At 40.9% G+C, this 19,488-nt stretch overlaps 1 protein-coding gene across 5 annotated transcripts in view; it reads right to left on the minus strand.

Annotated features, from left to right (window-relative positions):
• Positions 1-19,488, minus strand: part of ARID1B (AT-rich interaction domain 1B) — a 322,664-nt gene that overhangs the window by 40,403 nt on the left and 262,773 nt on the right. For 3 of the 5 annotated variants that reach the window (XM_057364865.1, XM_057364867.1, XM_057364863.1), the window contains 2 exons: positions 17,715-18,042; positions 1,294-1,445 (listed from right to left, as the gene is read on the minus strand). In XM_057364865.1, coding sequence (XP_057220848.1) covers positions 1,294-1,445; positions 17,715-18,042 — 480 coding nt within the window. The remainder of the gene's footprint in view (positions 1-1,293; positions 1,446-17,714; positions 18,043-19,488) is intronic. The other 2 variants (XM_057364866.1, XM_057364864.1) reach the window with 1 other exon arrangement.

Below are 19,488 nucleotides of genomic sequence, written 5' to 3' on the forward strand. Positions count from 1 at the left end.
ATTAGTGGCTTCCTTTCTGTTTCTTCTGCTAACCAAAATGGTAACATAATGTTCTTGAAAACAAGACACTGTTCAGTATCTCAGCAGCTCCTATGTAGAAGAAAGAAGCTCTCTGGACATACTAGACACTACATCTCACAGTGGCCATTTTCTTCCAAAGAAGCAGGAACATATAGAATTGACAGGGAGAGAAGACAGGGGAAGATGTAAAGGATGAAGGAATTATACAGGATAAGATGGGTAGGAAAATAGATACCAAAACCCAGGCTCCTGGTAATTCAGGCAGTAAGGCATTTCTAAAGAARTAAACAAAAGCAGAAACAAAAACAACTAAGAAACAACTTCCTATTACTTTAGCATAACCTATTCAGCTTTTGGAAAAAAACTTCAAAACCCCCAACGTTTCTAAAAGGGATAATGTAATCAGTAAAGCATACACAGAAACTCCATGACTGGAATAAGTATTTGTGAGGATCCACTTCAGGGTCATTGAAACTCCATCCACAGCCCAATCAAAGAATTGATCTTTGCTGAAGTATTATCTTGAAAGAGGATAATTATTAGGAATTCAAGCTGAATACAGACCATGAAGCTACATCTGCTCAGAACTACATTCACCTGTCTTCAGAGTCACACACAAGGCTGCAAGCAATTCTGAACTCATAAGTCATGACATGAAGGATAAATCTAGGAGCACCATTGAATATGCTCTTTTTTTTTGCAAAAAGAAGTTATGAAAAAATTTTATATGTTGACTCTTGAATAAGTAAATGAAACCCTATATGAATTTTGGAAACAGTAAATATGGCCTCTGTTTTCCAAACAGAGTAATTATGTTAAGCGTCCAACTTACAGCATCTTCAAGTCAGAGCAAGTGCACATCTCTTTTTTAAATGACTACCGCATTAAATATCTGAAACTGCAACCTTAGGAAGTAAGACACTGATAAACAAAAGCAATCTCTTAAAAGAAGTTATTCCCCTTCCCTTGCTTGCAGACACATATGCACAAAGATACATATACTTGTTAGTCAACACCTACGTCAAACTGAGTCCGAGTGATGCTGGAACTGTACAAAACACTGTGCTCATCTTAGTTCTGTGCAGAAGGACTTAATGAAAAATGTATGAGTTACTGTATAAAAAAAAAGCAAGCACCTTAGCCTAATTTCAAATCACTCCAAACTACCCAACAGGGGTGAGTCACATGAAGAAAGCTGTTCCTTTGCCACCAGCCCGGGGCTGATACTGTTAAGCRGATTTATGGAGGAAGGTCACTGCTKGAATTACTCACCATTACCTGCTGAACTGTTCACCATGTTAGAAGCCATGCTGTAAGGAGGAGCCTGYGGGTTCATCAGGCCAGAGCTGTTGTTCATCGGCTGAGTGTAGGGGGAGCTGGATCCCATAATGCCGCTCTGATTCATGGCAGGAAAATTGCCTTGCCTAGGAGGAGAAAGCACATGTACAATGTCTCATGACTTACCTCATTGCTGTGGTTTGTTACAGAGTACTTCACCTACTGYTTGAAAGGAGAAAGTTAATTAGTTCATTTTACCTAAATGGAGGCCTTTGAGTTAGTCTTGAGCTAGTTACCATATATTTGAGATAGAATTGGACTGCAGACAAATTTCAAGGGAGGTATATACTGTCTGTGTGTGTCACTACCAATCAGCAGAAAAATACAGATCACATTATATACTCTATGAGTAGACACTGAAGTGATCAGGAGTCAAAATCAGAACCTAGCATTAGCATAAAAAAAAAATCTTGTGCATTGCCATTCTCACCACATTGACCATGTAATAGCAATCCTTACCTGCCGAAAATTTAAAAACAGTGAAATGACCAAAAAACAATTGGGTACCATAGACTCAGTTTCCGGTTTTTGCATCTGCTGTTAGTGCATTGAACAGTGTTGATCTGTATGTGTCATCTATGCCCAATCTTTCAAAAACTTCCATACAAATTCCAGTTCATTGAAACAAGAAACCTCAGCAGAACTATTYTGCTTTTGAAAATTAATCCTGTACTTGTATAATGGTTTTATRACTGAGACTTAAATTTGTCTCAAAAACTGCCCTAAATGAAGCCCTTGTATAATACTCCACATGTTCAGACCAAGTATTTTCAAATTCTAAAAATTTTCTACTCTTAAATTGTAAGAAATATCTAAGTATGCTTGGTACCTGATTTGTCAAACTCTAYAGATAAACTGATGCACAAGAAAGAAAATAATCCGATCAAAGTAAGCACAATAACCCAATGTAATGCATGATTCAACTTCAAAAATGACCTTTTATTCTTTTAACCCATAAAACAATTACCTACCTTTTCTTGGTAAAATTGAAGACTGCATGTATTATCACACATATATGAGTAACACTTATCAAATCACATATATGTAAATACATGCACATGGAAAAAATACTTATTTGTATATTCATAGGWAAATACACAGGAAAATACAAAACTCAGACCTTTTTCTTCAGTGTGCCCCCTGTAAATCTGTACTGTTTTCCCAAATAAAAGAAAATAGAAAGCAACCACCGTTTTACATAGCTTCAGCACCTGTCAACTTTTATTTCCTTACAAAAAACGAAGCTTTTAATTTTATCTTACAGGCAGGGAAAGCTGAATGTCTGGGCAGCAAGATGCAAGTTTTGGTATTCTACTTTTAATTATTACACAGTATTTAAATGAAAAAAGACAACCCCTAAATCGAGAACCCTGAGTAACTTGAGTGGCTTCTTGTCTCCTCCAAACTCATGGCAGATTCTTAACACAATTGGTAGAGGCAGATTTCTTTTTTAGGAGGTACAGGAGGAAGACCATTAAAGCGCTATTTGGCCTAATTTTTCTTGACACACTGTGAATTTCTTCAAAGGAAAAGAGAACGTGTTATCTAAATAAAGCATCTTTTTCCAAGTCAGTTTTGTCCTTTGCTCTCTGAAGACAAACTTTTCTTCACTCTTGCAAAGAGGCAAAGGCTTTCTTTTGATATGAAGGAGATAACTGCCATACAATGTCATTTCCCAGATGAAGCTTGCAACGAGAAGTGGAGGGAAAAGATTTAAAATGCACAATGGTGCAATGCTCCAAGGGAAAATTACAAAGGGAAAAGAGAAGAGCAGAACCATTTGGCAACAACTTTAAATTATTTCAGTSACACAATCAAGCTTTTCTTATGTAAATACTGTATCTTAAACATCCCCACCCCCCCTTTTTAGATGAAAATTGCTATATTWCAACAAATGCAGTTAACCGAAAAAGGCTTTCTGAGGTGGATAAGCAAGATCCTTTCTGTTACTGGGTGAAGCTACTAGTGAAGATGAAAAAAATGTGCAATTGTATTTTCGCACTTTAAAAAATAAATAGATTTTGTGAGGTTCTTTTATGGAGAAAAGCTAAGATTCTGGAACAGGCAAGTCTCTACAGGTATCTATCTCTGTAATGTCCTTCTTTTACTTTAAGAATACACAGGAGACATACACCTTGCAGGTAAGCTGAAATTGGTCCTTACCTACTAATATTTCAATACTATTACTTCCTATAGCATGTGTATCTTCTAAGCTGTGGGGCTGTTCATTGTCTCAAATTGAGGTACAACCTATTTCATGTTACCCACCACGGACATCAATCTCAATTGCAGCTCATGAAAGCATACTGCTGTACAACAGCTTTACATCACAAAGTAGGAAACTATTTCCAGTTTTGATGGAGAGTGGAAATTAAATAAAAAGAATATACTGGCTTTGGCCAGGACAGCAAGAAAACAACTGAGGTCTAAAAAAATTGCCTCTGTACCCAGAAGAACCTGAATGGCAGAACCTAATTCTGAAATTTCATCTGGCAAGGCTATACCTTTCCCTTTTATCCTCCTATGTAATGCTGCACTTGGAACGGACACAGCTCTCCATCTCTGGAAAAAGCCCAGCAAGTGAAAAGACTCAGCACCATCCCTGGCAGGACTTTGTCCTTTCCCGGCCCCCTATCAAAGCCCTGACCACAGCACGCGTGAGCTAATTCAGTAACACTGAAAGGACATCCTGTCAGAGTAAATGCTGCTTTATCCTGAGATTGGGTACAGTGAGCAGTACAGAGCTCCTCCACATATTATTGTGCTCTGTGATGGCTTGGAATGGAAAGTTTCTTTAGGGAGAAATAATCAGGTATTACTTCAGCCTTTAATTCTCACTCCACAGTAGGCCTCCTTTGAGTAAAGACTGCCGACTGTGACAAATTGTGCTGCATCAGTGCTATAATATGAAGTGGAGTCCATTAAGAACTGAGCTGAGATCACCAAACTCATTTTGATTAACCTCCAGGTCACTAAACACTTATAAATATGTTACACAGCAGCTGCTAAACATATTTATATATGCTTAAGGTCACAGCATCATCTGTTGGTTGTTGGAGTTAAGTCAAAAATCTTATGTTTCCTTCTGTGCTGCTTTTAGTTAAGGCATATCCAACATACTATAGTACCAGACTCTCTCCTACATCTCCCAATTCTCTCCTCCATTTTTCTGGGATGCTAAATAAAAACCAAGCCTTTTAAAACAGTCTGCTGTACATGTAGTGACATCTAATGGCAAAAATTCAACTGGCCGGCTATGAGTTTTACAACAGAACCAACACAGCTAAGTACATGATTTTAGAGTATTTGCCACATAAACACCAAGGACTGGTCTGCTTAGGGATGATGCAGTTAGGAATGACAGGAAGAAATTAAGAAAAGAAACACTTAAGTGTAGTATAATGAAAAGATGTCTTCATTATGAGATACAGTTACCCTCCAAGGGAATGAAGGAAACCTCAGTACCTGACATTTTTGCATGCAGGCAACATGTTAGAAAATGCATTGGTCAGAGAAWCCCTGCCCTGCTAGAGTATCTGGTCTTCTAATAACTTGATCCTAGATCATGTATTCTTTCTCATTTAGAGGAAAAAGCAGCCAGGCCAATACAAATTTGGGATTACGCAAACAATTTAAACACAATATCTGAGCCTACACAGGTTTTTTTTTCTGTTTTGTTGCTACAAGTAGATCTTCAAGAATTCAGCAATTGCAAGAGATTTAAAGTGGGAAGAGAGGAATCTGTTTGCTTTCTGTGKTTTATTTCCTCTGTTGACAATTTAGCAATGCATAATGCCAGAGCCAGTTGTTATGCTTGAGGAAAGGGCTGCCACCTCAGGGGATCTGGTCAAGCTGGAGGAATGTGCTGACAGGAACCTTGTAAAAGTCAACAGGGACAAGTGCAAGGTCCTGCACCTGGGAAGAACGAGCCCCCTGCAGTGATGCCAGCTGGGACTTGACCAGAGGGAGCAGCTTTGYTGAAGAGTCYCTGGGCATCTTGGCAGRCGGAGCTGAGCATAAATAAGCCAGCAGTCTGCCCTGGCAGCAAAGAGGGCCAACAACWTCCTGGGCTGTGTGATCAAGTGCAGAGCAGGGAGATGGAAGAAAGTGATTATCCCCTCCTTCCTCAGCACTCACTGGACTCCATCTAGAGAATCATGTTCAATTTTGGATCCTCCAGTAAAGAAGAGATGATTTTAAACTGGAGAGAGCAGAGAACCCCTTAGATGGCCAGGGCTTGAGCCTGRAGGGGCTGAAGGATGAGGGCTCGTTTAGCCTGGGGCAGAGATGGTGCTGAGAGGAACCTACAGCAGCCCCACAGCACCTAAAAGAGGGTCAGCAAGAAGRTGAAACTAATCTTTTCACAGCAGGCATGGTGGGGGGGACAAAACACACTGGGCAAGAGTGAAAACATGAGTTCAGACTGGATGCAAGGAAAACATTTTCCCACTGAAAACAGTGAGAGAGACTAGATCTGGTGGCCCAGAGGAGCTGGACAATCTCTGTCTTTGGAGAGTTCGAATATACAACAGGGTAACACCCTACAGCCTAAGCTGAGGCTGATGAGGAAAAGGTTGGACTAAACATTCCCCGTGAGGTTCCTTTCCAGCTTGAATGGATCCTATGAGCTCGCTTGTCTGGATCCTATAATCTTAGCTTCATTGTGCTGTTGACAGTCTGGTGTACTACTGGATCCAAAATACAACTGCTCAAATTCAAACCATTCCCTTTTAAGAAGTTCTTCTTCTGATCTTGTGTTTTCCTTCATTTGCAATCTACCCAAAGCCTAATCTGCACTTGATCTGTTTTCTCTGCAAAACAAGTAGCATCAGATCTAATTGTGTCTTCTGCACTAATGCAGAAGTCTGTGTATTTAAAAAGAGGAGCTGACGTGCAAGATCTGGACATCATTAAAACGCAGAACAAAGAAATTGTTAGAAAGAACAGCACCGACAATACACAGGAGCACATGAGTGATCACAGCTGCTGAGCAGYCTCTTATACTGAGATGTCTTCCTTTAATTGGACCTGAAATCGTCAGTAAGTTAAWATGTTGTCTCCAACTGCTACACAGAAGTCACTCTACAGCCCTTGCGCTTCATACTTTCCAGTATGTGGTTCAGTACCTCCTCCGTTTTGTCACCTGATGCAAGATTTTACTGTCATCTGCCTTCTTTCTTCTTATTGAACAAATATCAATTCACTACAAAATTGAGTTCAGATGTCTATGTGGTCTAGCTATGGACAGTGAWAGAAGTGGATTATGCTTCTCAGCAAGACAAGAAATGAAGACACAGTTGTTAGTTAGGCCCTTGGACACTCTGCTTCCTGACACTTGCCACAGTGTGCATGTAATGTAGGGATTTCTCCCAGTTACGCTGCCCTAGGTGTTGGACCTGAAAAATTATCCTGTTACTGTGACCTGGCCACCTGAGCAATCGGCTGGTGAATAAAAAAATGGCCCACAGGTTTGCCATTTCTGCTCCAGATCTTTAACCTACATCAGTTTTGCAGTGAATGCACTGCAGCACCTCAGGGGAGTAATTTGTGTAAACATTTTAAAAGGAACATTTTTTCTTTTAATGCTGACACACTGCTAAGGTGGCTACTTGATTACAAACTGTGAAAATGACTGCGTTAGGCTGCACTCACAAATCACAGTGTACTGACCAAATTGCCCTGTGCTTATCTGTGCCAGGTCTGCAGCATGACAATATTTCCTCTCTCTTTTAAATGTCAAAGTATGATTTGGGGGGTTGTTATTTAAACACACTGACCTGCACAATAACCAGAAGTACTTTATTTAAATCTGTCTTGAGCTGGGACTAGCCTTAAGCGCTTATAATCTGTCACACTTTGACACCAAATGGGTTATTATAATGAGAGTAATTCAGGAATGAGACCTGTGAATGCTTTCTCCCTGGAGAATATACACATAAACATGTGCAAGCAGATACATATGCTCTTTTGTTATGGATTTTCCTTCTTGCTACATTATGGGCTACCTTGGAGAAGTGAAACCATTTCGGTTGTCAGCGGATATGGGAGAACGGAAGGAGGGAGACGACAGCAAGGGAAAATAAACCCCAACATTGCTTACTTTGCTTTGACTGGAGGTTCGTAAYACCGCTCTTAGCAAAAGCCAAGACAGATGAAGCCTGAATATTGGATTGAGCAGCTATAAAATGGCATTGAAGGAAGTTCCCATGTGAATAAAACTAACAAATTTAACATCACTATATCTGAAAGCAAAGTATGTTCTTCTAGTTAGGTGCTGCTGTAAGTATACTAACCTGGACTTACACCTCCTCTGTTCAGTGGGGAAGATCACCAATTGCAATAACAAAGTTTTAGAAAAACAATCATGAAAGCTGCTGATGTGACAGGYGCTAGGTCTGCCACAGGGTTTTTTCCCATTTTTCAGGTTAGGATGAAAAAGAAAATTTTACACTTGTGCATGCGTACTTGCATGAAAATGGGAGGCCAAAGTTCTGAAATACAGTGACACWGACAAAGCACTGGGAAACATCAATGAAAAAGCACCTGGATTTGTATGGAGGAGTGTGCGCGTATGTGTGTCTACTGCCAAGAGGTACACAGAACAAACACAAAACAGTTCTTCTCAACAACCTGGCCTAAATGGCAATGCTAAAATGGGGGAATAATTTTCTAGCACTGTAATTATGTGATAGTGCAAATTGCTTTGTAATCCACTGCAATCGGTCTGAGTACACTGCCTGTTTCTTTGTCCAGCTGATCCAAAGATTATTGTRCAAGATACTTTTAAAAAGAGTAACAGAAATAGCCTTTCTAAATATATTATTTTTCTTCTGATTTACACAAATACTTGTGCCTTTAGCATCATCCCCACTGCTCAGCTTTTACTATGAAACAATCAAGTAGGGGGGAGACACTTAAAAATTAATTGTTCCTACCTACACTGATTCAATGCTGAGCCACTCAGAAAAAGTCACAAAAACTTATTGTTTGTTTACCAGCTATTGTCATCACATTAACCATGAAAACATCTGCGTGATGGGCTACCTACTTGGTAGTCATTTAAAGTCCAACAAAACAGTATCACACCACATCGAACTCTGGAAGAGCAACGTAAAAGGCACATGTAATTCATAGGTAATAGTGCTAATAATAACACAGCTACCCAACATTCGTACTGCTGAATGCATGCTGGGRTCAGAATAAATCTCCCTATCCCATTTTACAGATAATAAAAACTGAGGAAGAGATCCAAGGTTAATAATRTTCTAAAATATGGCTAGGAGAATTATCAAGTAGTCGAATACAGTGAGGAAAATATAGCATAAGCCTGCAAAAAAAAATCCGACTTCATTTGATCCTAATGACAGAAGGGTGTGTGACTGAAAAGCACTTAGTGACAGTGAAATACTGCAGGGTTTTGTTTGTTTTTAGGTCACAGCTATTTGGTTTTCTTTTTATGAAGTTCCTTTTGTGTTAATTAAAGTGGTTGTGGTCTGAAGTTCATGGTGACCACAGCATTTGGTCACCAGTCTTCAAACCCACAGGGAACCCCTGAAATGCTATTATTGCACAGCATTCTTACAAGTGCAGCAACACCTCCAGGTTTGAATTTATTTGTGTAAGAACGAACTAAGCTCTTAGTACTCAGCACAACCTGTGCTGGATAAATACAATGTAATGCTGTGTGACAGAAAACACAGAACGGCTGGAAAGTGGCCCAAGTCAAATGGCTTGTAAACCCATCAGAGCTCTGCTCTTGGTGACCTCTGCCTCCCTTCCCCACACATGGATTTGTACCACAGCTCTAACAGCAACTGCTTGCACAACCATCCCCATCAGACACACCACCTGAACACTGAGGAGATACATTTCTTAGCCCAAGTGGAGTGTGTGATGCATAAAAGAGGGCTGCTTTCATCTGTCCAGCAACCAGGAACATGCATGAGCTTATGGAGAAAAAAGACATTTGCCCTGTATGGTATGATGCTGTCAATCTGAASCACAATGTCAAGAAGGGTGATTTAGCCTGGTGTGCTTTGATATCAAAATGGCAATGACTCATATGACTCTCACTATGCACCTTCTATTTTTGTGCATGTCTATAAATAGCTGCATTAAAAAGTTGGGAGGCCCTATGAACTCTCTCCCAGAAAGATTACTTGAAAGTGGTAAGAGTCTGTTCCCAGCAYATGAACAGCCAGAAGGTCACCAACGCGTGGTGCTAAAAAGCTACAGGAAACTGAGGATACACTCTGTGATTCCCTAACTCAGTTTCCTCTGTTGGGACACTGTCCTGGGAGAAGCTCGACCCCTGATCTCCCTCGTCTTCCACCTGGAAATGCTGTCTCCCACCACCTTCTCACCATGTTCAGTCACATCCTTGCACTGCTTTTGAACACCATGGAATGCACCGTGCTAGCAACCAACTGAAAATCTAATAAAATGCTGATTGTTTCATGCCAGCTCTTCAGTGTATTTTTTCACAGTAAAATATCACCTGTCTGACAGCTGAATGCGACTGTGCATGTGCAACAGCATGGTGAGGAAGTTCTCCAAAGGGATTTCCCAGCAGACATGTTTTCACTCACCTATCTTTGCCCAATGGCCTGGAGCAGTTATAYGTTTATTGATATTATTACCAGCACTGTTATCATCAGTCTTGGCTCTTTGGCACACCAGACAGTTTCACAAGAGMAATGTGGTGCATAGGTCAGTATGATTTCACCTGGCTCTTTTCTTCATCTTAATCTCAAAAGATGCCCGAAACCTACTGTGACAGCTACGACAGGCATTTAATGTGTTAGTAAGATTGTCAGCCATCATTAAAAAMATCTCATGCTGTTAGGTTATTATTTAATATGATCCTTACAAGGCTACTTATATGTCCAGCTAGAATTGGTGTTTCCATCTGAAGTCATCAACAAAGTGAAGGGCTCTTCCCACTCATATTTCCCCAAGCAGCACTGCTAACAAAAAAATTGTTGATTTTTCTCTCAAATATCACCACTGCAAAAGAACCTAAAACCTTAAGCCCCCTTCAAAAAACTGAAACCCTCCTACCATTTTTTATGTCTCTCTCTTTCTGTCACAAAAATCTTAGGCTGTTCAATCACAGTCTTGTACTTGCACAGTGTTATGTGCCAAATCACGCAGCGCAGTCACAGAATTAGCTTTCTTCATGAGTCCCATTAAACAGATGGCTATTCTCCTATTTTGTTTTGGCTTTTTTTTTTTTGCTAACCACTTCTGTGATTTAAACTAGTCCATCTTCTGACAGACTGTGAAAACTGTTTCCTCATCTGAAATAGTTTTTATCACCCAAGAAAGAGTACTCAATCTAATGTCCCCCCTTTTTCTTTACCTCTATACAGTATCAATTAATGAAGTACTGATTCTTAATGTCCTGAAGATCACATGTTAAGGTACAGAATTTTTATGTAACATCCAACCYGAGACAGAATGTTAATAAACTACACAAAGATCTGCACTGCAATTTTGTTTCAAAATAATTAGTCTTTCTACAGAGGGCAGTGAATCTCTTGAACAACCAAATCAAGCCAAAAATAATCTTGACACAATAATAATCAAATTAGTAGTGTCTCTGAAGTAAATGAAAATTYTCATTCATGACTAAAAATCACACTTCCTTCCCAACACACTCCTGCTTTCAGAATTTGAGAATGGTTAGTCTCTGAAGGAGGAAAAGAGTAGGACTCTTGAGGTCTGTGGTTAATCTCTAATGGCATGAACAGCATACAGCAGTCGACTTGATTGATGAGACCAAAGAAGAAAAAAATGCCTCCCCAAATCACTGGTTGCCTGCAAGAGCTCTGCAGCATGGTGACAACCAGGGCTCCAGAATGATGGATTTACCTTTTAGTCAAACAAAATTCCAGATAAAAATGTATTTCTCTTAGTCTCCCACAAGAAATGGCTTTGGTTAGCTCAGCACGTAAAGTTTCTTTCAATCCTTACATGATTTTATCAGCAATTTTGAGCTGATCCATAAAATGTATCTCCATTTAAATGAAATAATCACAGAAGATTTCTAGTTTTCYCCTTGCAATAGTAAATACATATAAACTGAACTGAACTTCCTCCCTCCTAACACATTATAGAAAAAAAGCCATACACGATTCTGCTTTGAAAAGCAAAACATGAGGGAAAGAAAAAAAGAAATAATAAAAAAATCAGCTTGATACAAATGACTATTTCTCACGAAGAGGGAAGAAGCATGGGTCCTTTAGAAGAGAAATGTGTCAATACTGGTTAATAGCTTCCTTAGCAATTACAGTTACAGTAAGCATTAATATTTGCAATTTTAACCACCCAAATCACACAGAAACCTAGCATGGGGAGAAGATATTTCAGCTATTACTGAATCSCCTCCAGCCTCAGGTGAGAGTATTTGGGGTTCACAGAGACACTGCAGCCATTTAGGSCAAGAAGCAGAACCACTTCACCCCGCTGAAACTACAAGCGGACTTTATTCTGGAAGCCAAATTMATGGACTGAAAATCCCGCCAGGATWTTCAAACAGCACTAACCTAAAGCAAAGTGGGGATCATTTCAGGGTGACCCACCAGGATCTCTAAAGGAAATCTGTRAATGTTTGGAGGAGCAGAACAGAGGGGAAATGACCAGACAGCTTGAGCCTGGAGAACTGTGAATGGCCTGAATTTGAACGGGAGCAACTCCTTCCCTGTGACTGAATGTTAAATAAAAGACCCGGCAGAGAGAGCCTTTCTTGCCAAGGGCTTATTTCAAAGGCAACAGATAACGCAGGCACTGGCTCCAATTATGGCTACCAGTCCTATCTTAGCCTAGTTTACTTTGGGGATTTCACAGCTGGCAGCCTTTCATCTAGAAGTAGCCTGCTTTGAATAAGCAAAGAAACTTGAATGAGTACTTAACCTTCCTGCACTCCACCGAACTTCCCAGCAGAGAAGAACAGCACCTCCAAGCTTAAGGGGAAAAGGGAAAACAATGGAAAATATATACTCTCTCCAGGGATTAAAGACGGTAAGTTTGACTGGAGTGCTTCAAGACTTCCTGCTACAAAACTGCAGCTTTCAAAATCACAATTAGAATTTTAAACCCAAGTTTCAAGATCAAAAGGGCCAGAGTGGAAAATGCTGCACAAAACTGACAGGCACKAGGATGTAAAACACTGAAAACAGTTCTGGGTTTTATTTATATTATTATTATTTTTAAAAAATTTATTCCCCATTTCCGCCTCCTTCTTTTTCCTTCTGACATTTTAATGCACCATGTCCATTACTATATTTCCTCACCAGTACCTTSTAGTCCATCAGCAGTGCTGCATTACTCTGCCGTTGGAGAAAATAATATGGAAAAAGTGCTTTGCTGGCACCAGCAACACAGATTATGAATTATACATACATAGCAGGAGAGAAATGCTGATGGAAGGTTAGGGTGCCTGTATGTGTGCAAGTATGTGTGTACACATACACACAAAGAAGAACACATCTAGAATGCACTTTTAAAACTAATTTACACTAATTGTGTTTCTCTGTACAACAGRAATTCTCTAATATCAGCACAGCTTTTCTAGATCAGTTTTACGACTGATTAAAAACTCACTAAATTTTTCTCACCACGCTCCAGTGAGGCTGTGGTATCTAACCAGTTGCTAAGCAATTTAGAACCAGAACCACATTCTAGAATGTCTAAAAGTATGTCAAAGCAATGCAACATCACACATTACTGAAGAGACTGAACACCACTTCTCAGGTGGCATGGGGATCAGCAGAAGATAATATAAATATCCACCTCAATTTAGCAACCCAATGGCTAGGATTTAAAATGGCCAGAGGTTGTCAATAGCAAAGCTCGTTCCCAATTCCTCAGTTTAATAAACTCCTTTGTCTGAATCACCTCCTCTAAAATCAATGRCACTGAATTCTAAATTCACTAAATCTATAGAAAAAAATTGCTTTAATTTACAAAATTGCAACATGCAATCCTGAGAATCATATTAAGGTGCATTGAGGTCAAAGGGTCTGCTTCAAAGATAGGATTGCTTCTCATGTAGGCACATCAAAACTCATTTTATTGTAATTAGTTCAGGTATCGACAACTGTAGTTGAACCAGCAAAAGGCTCATTTTAGCATGCAGCTGGATGCACATTTTACAGCCAGCTAGCACTGAATTACATCTTCTACGGCCATACTACTTACAGCATGCAAGCCAGCTATTTTACAACTATGTTTTTACCTTTCCATATACTACAGTCACACTTTCRACTGCTAAGAAGACATGCTCAGAATGACACTCACTACTAACACAAGAGATGCTGAAAGTGATGGTGACAAGCACCTAGCTCTAAAGATGTCTGTTGACTTTGGATGTCAACACGATAACCGATTTTAAACTGGGAACCTGCTGCAAGAAGCAAAAGCTCACAGRCAGTACATACACAGTCCTGCAAAGGTTCAAGCTGGGCATCTACAAACTGAGGAGCTCAAAACTGGCTGGTATTAGAAGATATTGGCTAAATTTGCTGCCTTTCACATCAAYAGGGAAAACATTTGCTTAAAACTGTTTTTACTGAAGGCTTACTGTGTTTGGTTTCACAGGAATATTTATCACTATAAATACATGTACTGTTTTAAGAACCACARTGTGGTTCATCCTTCATCTTTTTGAGCCTTCATCTTTTGGAGCCACCTGGTCCGTGAGGGTCTCCTCTGGGTTCTAGTCTCCAGCAGCAGAACCAGCCCTTGGGGTTTCAGTCAATGTCAACCTAAGTTATGAAGAGTCTTTTCCTCCATGGATATGTTAGGCCTTCAACACACAGTCCACACCAGTCAGTGGTTATGCTGAGACCAAGACAAGACAAATATAAAAAGGAAAACACTGTTTTGTAGTTCCTTCACACTCTTTCTGAAAATAAAGTGAATTACACAGGGTAGTAGAGAGTTATTTAATATTGCCTGCTGTGAACTTTTATTCAGAGCAAGCTTGAGCACCCTGGGKAGCGTGAAAAGAGGTTCAATGAAGAGGCCTTAAAAACACCTGTCTTTCCTTTCCTGACATGCTAGTTACCATTTGGGAAACACTGGACTGCATGGACAAGATAGACCAGCACATCTAAGGCTTTAGGTTAGAGGGAAGGTATTATGTCGCTGTAGAAATTAATTTAAGCTTAACATAAAGCAGACCTAGAGATGAGGTCAAAGGCTAATTCAAATGGTGTAAACCTGGTATCTTCCACAGCCACCACTTTCATTTATATGATTTTTATCTTTTCTAATGAAAAGGGTGGTGGTCTGCTCTGAGGATGATACCTAGCTATAACTGGCTGACACTCAGATTTTGATCATCCTGCCCTGGTTAATGAATATCGATTTTATGCCCCAGTGGAAGAGATTTTTTCCTGATGCATGCCATTTAAATTCATTTTACACAGCTGCTTAGTGTGGCTTGGCAAGCAGAGGCAAGCCAGCGTTCTGTGTCAAAATGAGACTYCTGAGCTGGTAAAGGACAGACCCTGTGGATTAACAGCTGAAGATAAATTTCTCTCCCCTATTGATACTTGGCTACTGAGTCAACAAGTCGACCTTGAAGTGGATCACAACCAACTTGTACACACTATTGCTGTGTAACCATGACTCTGACAGAACCATTTCATTTTATTCTTAATTTCACACAGAGAAGGGTGTTTTATAGTAATAAAAATCAACAGTTTCTGAGCTCCGCAGCTGAATCTTATGCACTCAAGATATTCAAAGAAAAAGGCTGAGCACTGTTCATGCATGTTGGCATATAGGAGTGGATGTCCTTCCAGTTAGGCAAAGTAGTATCTCTCAGAAAGCAATCATACTTTAGGGGCTGCAGTTCTCTGGCTAGGCAGCAGTGACAATACCACTGAGTCCAAAAGTGTGGCTGCACTGCACTGCTGCAGACAAGAACTCCAACAATGAAGAGAGAAATTCTTTGAGTCAGGGGAAGGAGGTATCTCATTCCTTCTCAGTGATGAGGTTTGTCTTTTCCCTTTTAGGCACAAGGAAATGGAGCTGTGCCAAAAGCCATGCAGGTGTGTGAGTGACATGAAGACTTTAATTGTACAGTCACAGYGGCATTAGTAAAAAGAAAACAAAAAACTAAAATCCCCTCTACAATGCCAGTATCCCTGTATCTTTTATGTGATTTTTATATTCCTTCAGTAGCCAGATGGCATGATCATAAACATTTTTGAAAAATCCAGTCCAGTTTACACTGCTACTCGTTCTGGTCAGGCTGATGCACTGAGGGAGCCTGAGTGTTGCCATACTTTGGGTGCTGTGAAAAAAACATGGGGTGTCCATCAGCCCCAGACAGGCTGGGATAAACAGGTGACATAATGCGTGGTGGCCTAAGGTGGAACGAAATAAAAGCCTCCCTGGAGGCTGCATCTGTATCACAAATCCGAGTCATTGTCAAGTACATTCCTTCCAAATACAAGTCTGGAGGAGTTGCAGGAATAGCCAAAAGCCATTATGCTTTCTCCCTTTCAGTTGACTTGAGATCAAAAAGCAAAACAGCGTGCTTGCAAGCCCCTGGCATGAGAGTGGTGTGACAAGATCCTCCCAATTTGCAGTTTATAAATGGCCCTTTTGCCAGTGTGTGCTGGCAGACAGAGATTCAATGCCTGCTCAGCTCTTCCATAGGTGCTGGATCACTGGAATGGGTAGTATGTGATAGGAAAGCTCCAAAATGGTGCAGTTTTGTCCAGTCAAAGCTAGAAAGAAAAGTCAGTTCTACAAAACTGACTTGGGAGGAAGGTGTGAGATAGAAGTGGCAATCATTTAACCCRGTTTTGGATCAAGCACTACACAAGATGCCCAATGTCTAAGCTGAATCACAACCAAATGCTTTCCACTTAACACAAAGTCTTTTCTTGCTGTCAAGACCAACAAACGTGAGCTTTTCCTTTCATTCTATGATTATAAAGAAATCCTGTTCCTGCAGCTGCAGTGATGGCCTATTTATTCCTTYGTGCCTGACCTATCAGCTTATAGCCTAAACCAGACAGACAGAAGCAGACTTCCATAAATCCTACTAGACAGGTCTGTTAAGACAACCAACAGAAGCAAGGGACTGCTGGTTCACAGATATCTGCTGGAGTATGGTCTATTTTAAGGGAGCCTGTTTCTATTTTACTGAGCAAGAACATGAAGTACACTGAATTTACTGTTATTGTTTTAGAAGTTTGAAGCTGCTTATCGCTAGTAGCCACCTGCCTTTCATGCTCTCAAAACAAGAAAGCAACAAACACAGGGACACACGAGCTTCTTATTTCTTGTTAAACATTGCATCTTGGAATTAAAGCAACTCTAGTGTCCACAAACACTGCTCTTGAATGATAAATACCTGCATGAATGCAGTGAGCAATACACACACACATATAAACACGTTCACCAGAAGAGTGCAACTAGCTTTGGGTAATTCTCAAATGTTATGGACCTTCTTACACCAGAAAAAGGTAACAAATATGCCAGGAGTTAATTGAGTCCAGGGAAAAAGGGATATTATGTAATCAGAAAAAATCTCATTAAAAAAAAATTAATTGCAAATATTCAGGCATCTTAAAACAACTGGACAGAGAAGTGCCTTTTACCAAAACCCATATAGAAACTGCWACATATAGCTATACTGCCCAAAGTGGAGACAAGCAAACAGACAATGGCTCCAATCTCCACAATCCTGTTTGCAGGTTCTCTGTTAGGGATGAACCAGGAGCAGGTATCAACTCCAGATAATTACAGATTGTTTTCATGTCTCCTTCTGCCTCTCCCCTCCATCTTTTTCCCTCAGCCTGCCCTCCTCTCCCCCTCTGCAGGCCTCGGAGCAAGAGCCTCCCACAGAAGAGAACCACCATTCAGCACTGCTTCTCAAAATGTGGGCAGTAAATGCAAGAGCTGATGGGCAGCTTCATAGGATTCCTTACTCTCTGGCAGGGGCAAGCTGCTGAGGACATGTTGGCCCTYTCTTTACTGGAGATAAAAAAAGTATAATCAGCTGATAGGTTTAAAGTTGCAGAGGGCTTGTCAAATGTCACTGCATTCCTGTGGGCTTTCCTAAAGCCTGTAGTGCCAAGAACCAAACTAGAAGTGGCCATCATCTCCATTGTCACAATCACTTTTTGAGAGGATAATTCAAACAGCAACAGCATGCTTTCTCCTTAAGAAAAGGAGGTGATTAAGAAGTATTCTTCCCCCACACCATCTCCACCCAGAGCACAGCTAGAAGATGTATAAATGCACACACACACACCTATACAGTGCTGTTACTTCAGAAATGACAAGGTAAACGTTTCTACTTATTTAAACTCCTCTCACTGAATGCATACCTGCTCTGAGCGGAGTTGGCAGCAGCCTGCATCACTGCAGCAGCCGCCTCCTGTGCCTTACGGTTCACAGTTGGCATGGGTGGGCCCATCCCAGGGCCTCCCTGCTGAGACATGCCAGGAGAATTGGGGGTCATACTGCTCATGTTTCCAGGAAATGGTCTGCTCTGCATCCCAGCTGATGGCATCCGTCCCAGGGGCATGGTACCACAAGGCTGGCTTGGCCCCTGTCCGTGCATCTGACTGTTGGCATTTATGCCCATGCCGGGTCCTGGGCCACTGTAACTTGTGTTGGGCACACCGCTGTACGTCGGTGGYCTGGAGTAGTTTCCTGAACAAAACGATAAAAAGCACAGAGAAAAACATTAAAACTTTCGAGCAAATATTTCTGTTYAGGAAGTTAGCAGCTGCAGAACTTACACATGTGAACCAAAATGACCCACGCTGGCCTCGAAGTCAGGACAACGTTTTTACACATGAAGACAGAGAGTAGTGGAACACCGTGTCCAAGGAGGTTACTCAGACTCCCTGTATGGAAATTTTCAAAACCCACTTGGATAAAGCCAAGAGCAACCTGGTCTGATCCTTTATCTRACCCTGATTTGAATACAAGGTCAGCCATGAACAGCTCTTGAGCACCCTTCTAACACGAATGATCCTATGAACCCAATTTTCATGTACCCTCAAACATTTTCTGCCTATGTATGGTATGAGGCAACAGGAAATAAAGAAAAGCACAGCMTCCAGAGGGTTAAGAGCACAGCACACAGTACACAGCTGCCTTACGCACTACAGAGAGATGTGACACATCAGAAGCCCACTACTTAAGTTCAAGGGAGAATCTTATTTTTATAATTTCATGTTCTCATTCATTTGTCTTTCTGCAGTTTCTGCAACAGTCTCCTTGCTCTGAACCGTCCTGCCCATTTGAGTCAGAGATGATTTGGAATGGACTGGTGAGGATGACTGCTGGGGTCTGAGAAAGATCCCTGCTCTCTCCTGCCCCACCCTGCTTCCCTAGAAAGTTWGGCAATGCCAGCAGAAGGGGTGGTAGCTTACAGTGCAGCTCCTCTGAGAAAACTCGGCTTACACAAATAAGTACTAACAGTACAAAGACACTAACAGAAGCAGTTGCCTTACAAAGGATGGCAGGAAAACCTGGCTGAACCCAATCTACGTTGTCACTGGAGTAAAGTGCTCTGCTTGTAGCAGCTTAACTCATTTGAGTGCTGATTTTCCTGTCATGTTGAAATCTCAAGAAAAAGARAGTATACAGCATGCAGTGTTACAGAAACAAACCCAAGCAGCATGAGAAAGAGGGAGAAAAAAAAGAAAAGAAAGCTAAAGATATGATAGAAAACTATTTTAGGAAACGTATCATATTGCACTACTTCAGTCATCAGTTTTGACTTGTCTTCATTTCCATCTCATCCAGATTAGTGGAAACATGACCCATTCCCTCCCTGTGGGATGCCACAGAGCAGAGTTTCCTGACTGCTCTCAGATATTCCCACGCTTATTTGAAGGCAGAAGCCCTYGGACTGTTCCTCTGAATGTGATCAGCCATGCCTCTCCTCAGGCCTCAGCTACCAGGCAGAGGAGTCGGTGGCATCCAACTCCCATTTGTATTTAAAATAAACATATTCATCCATCATTTGAATGCACACATAATTAATTCATATGCTCCTGCTGCTGTGCTTCTGCTRATTTTCTCCTCCCCACCCTGTAACTGACTCACTCTACTACAAGATCTCCTGGGCGAGAACGTGTGAGACCT

The sequence above is a fragment of the Malurus melanocephalus genome, unplaced genomic scaffold, assembly GCF_030028575.1.
Source record: "Malurus melanocephalus ecotype Western Australia unplaced genomic scaffold, MMel_1.1 scaffold_43, whole genome shotgun sequence".
Taxonomy (NCBI): Eukaryota; Metazoa; Chordata; class Aves; order Passeriformes; family Maluridae; genus Malurus; species Malurus melanocephalus.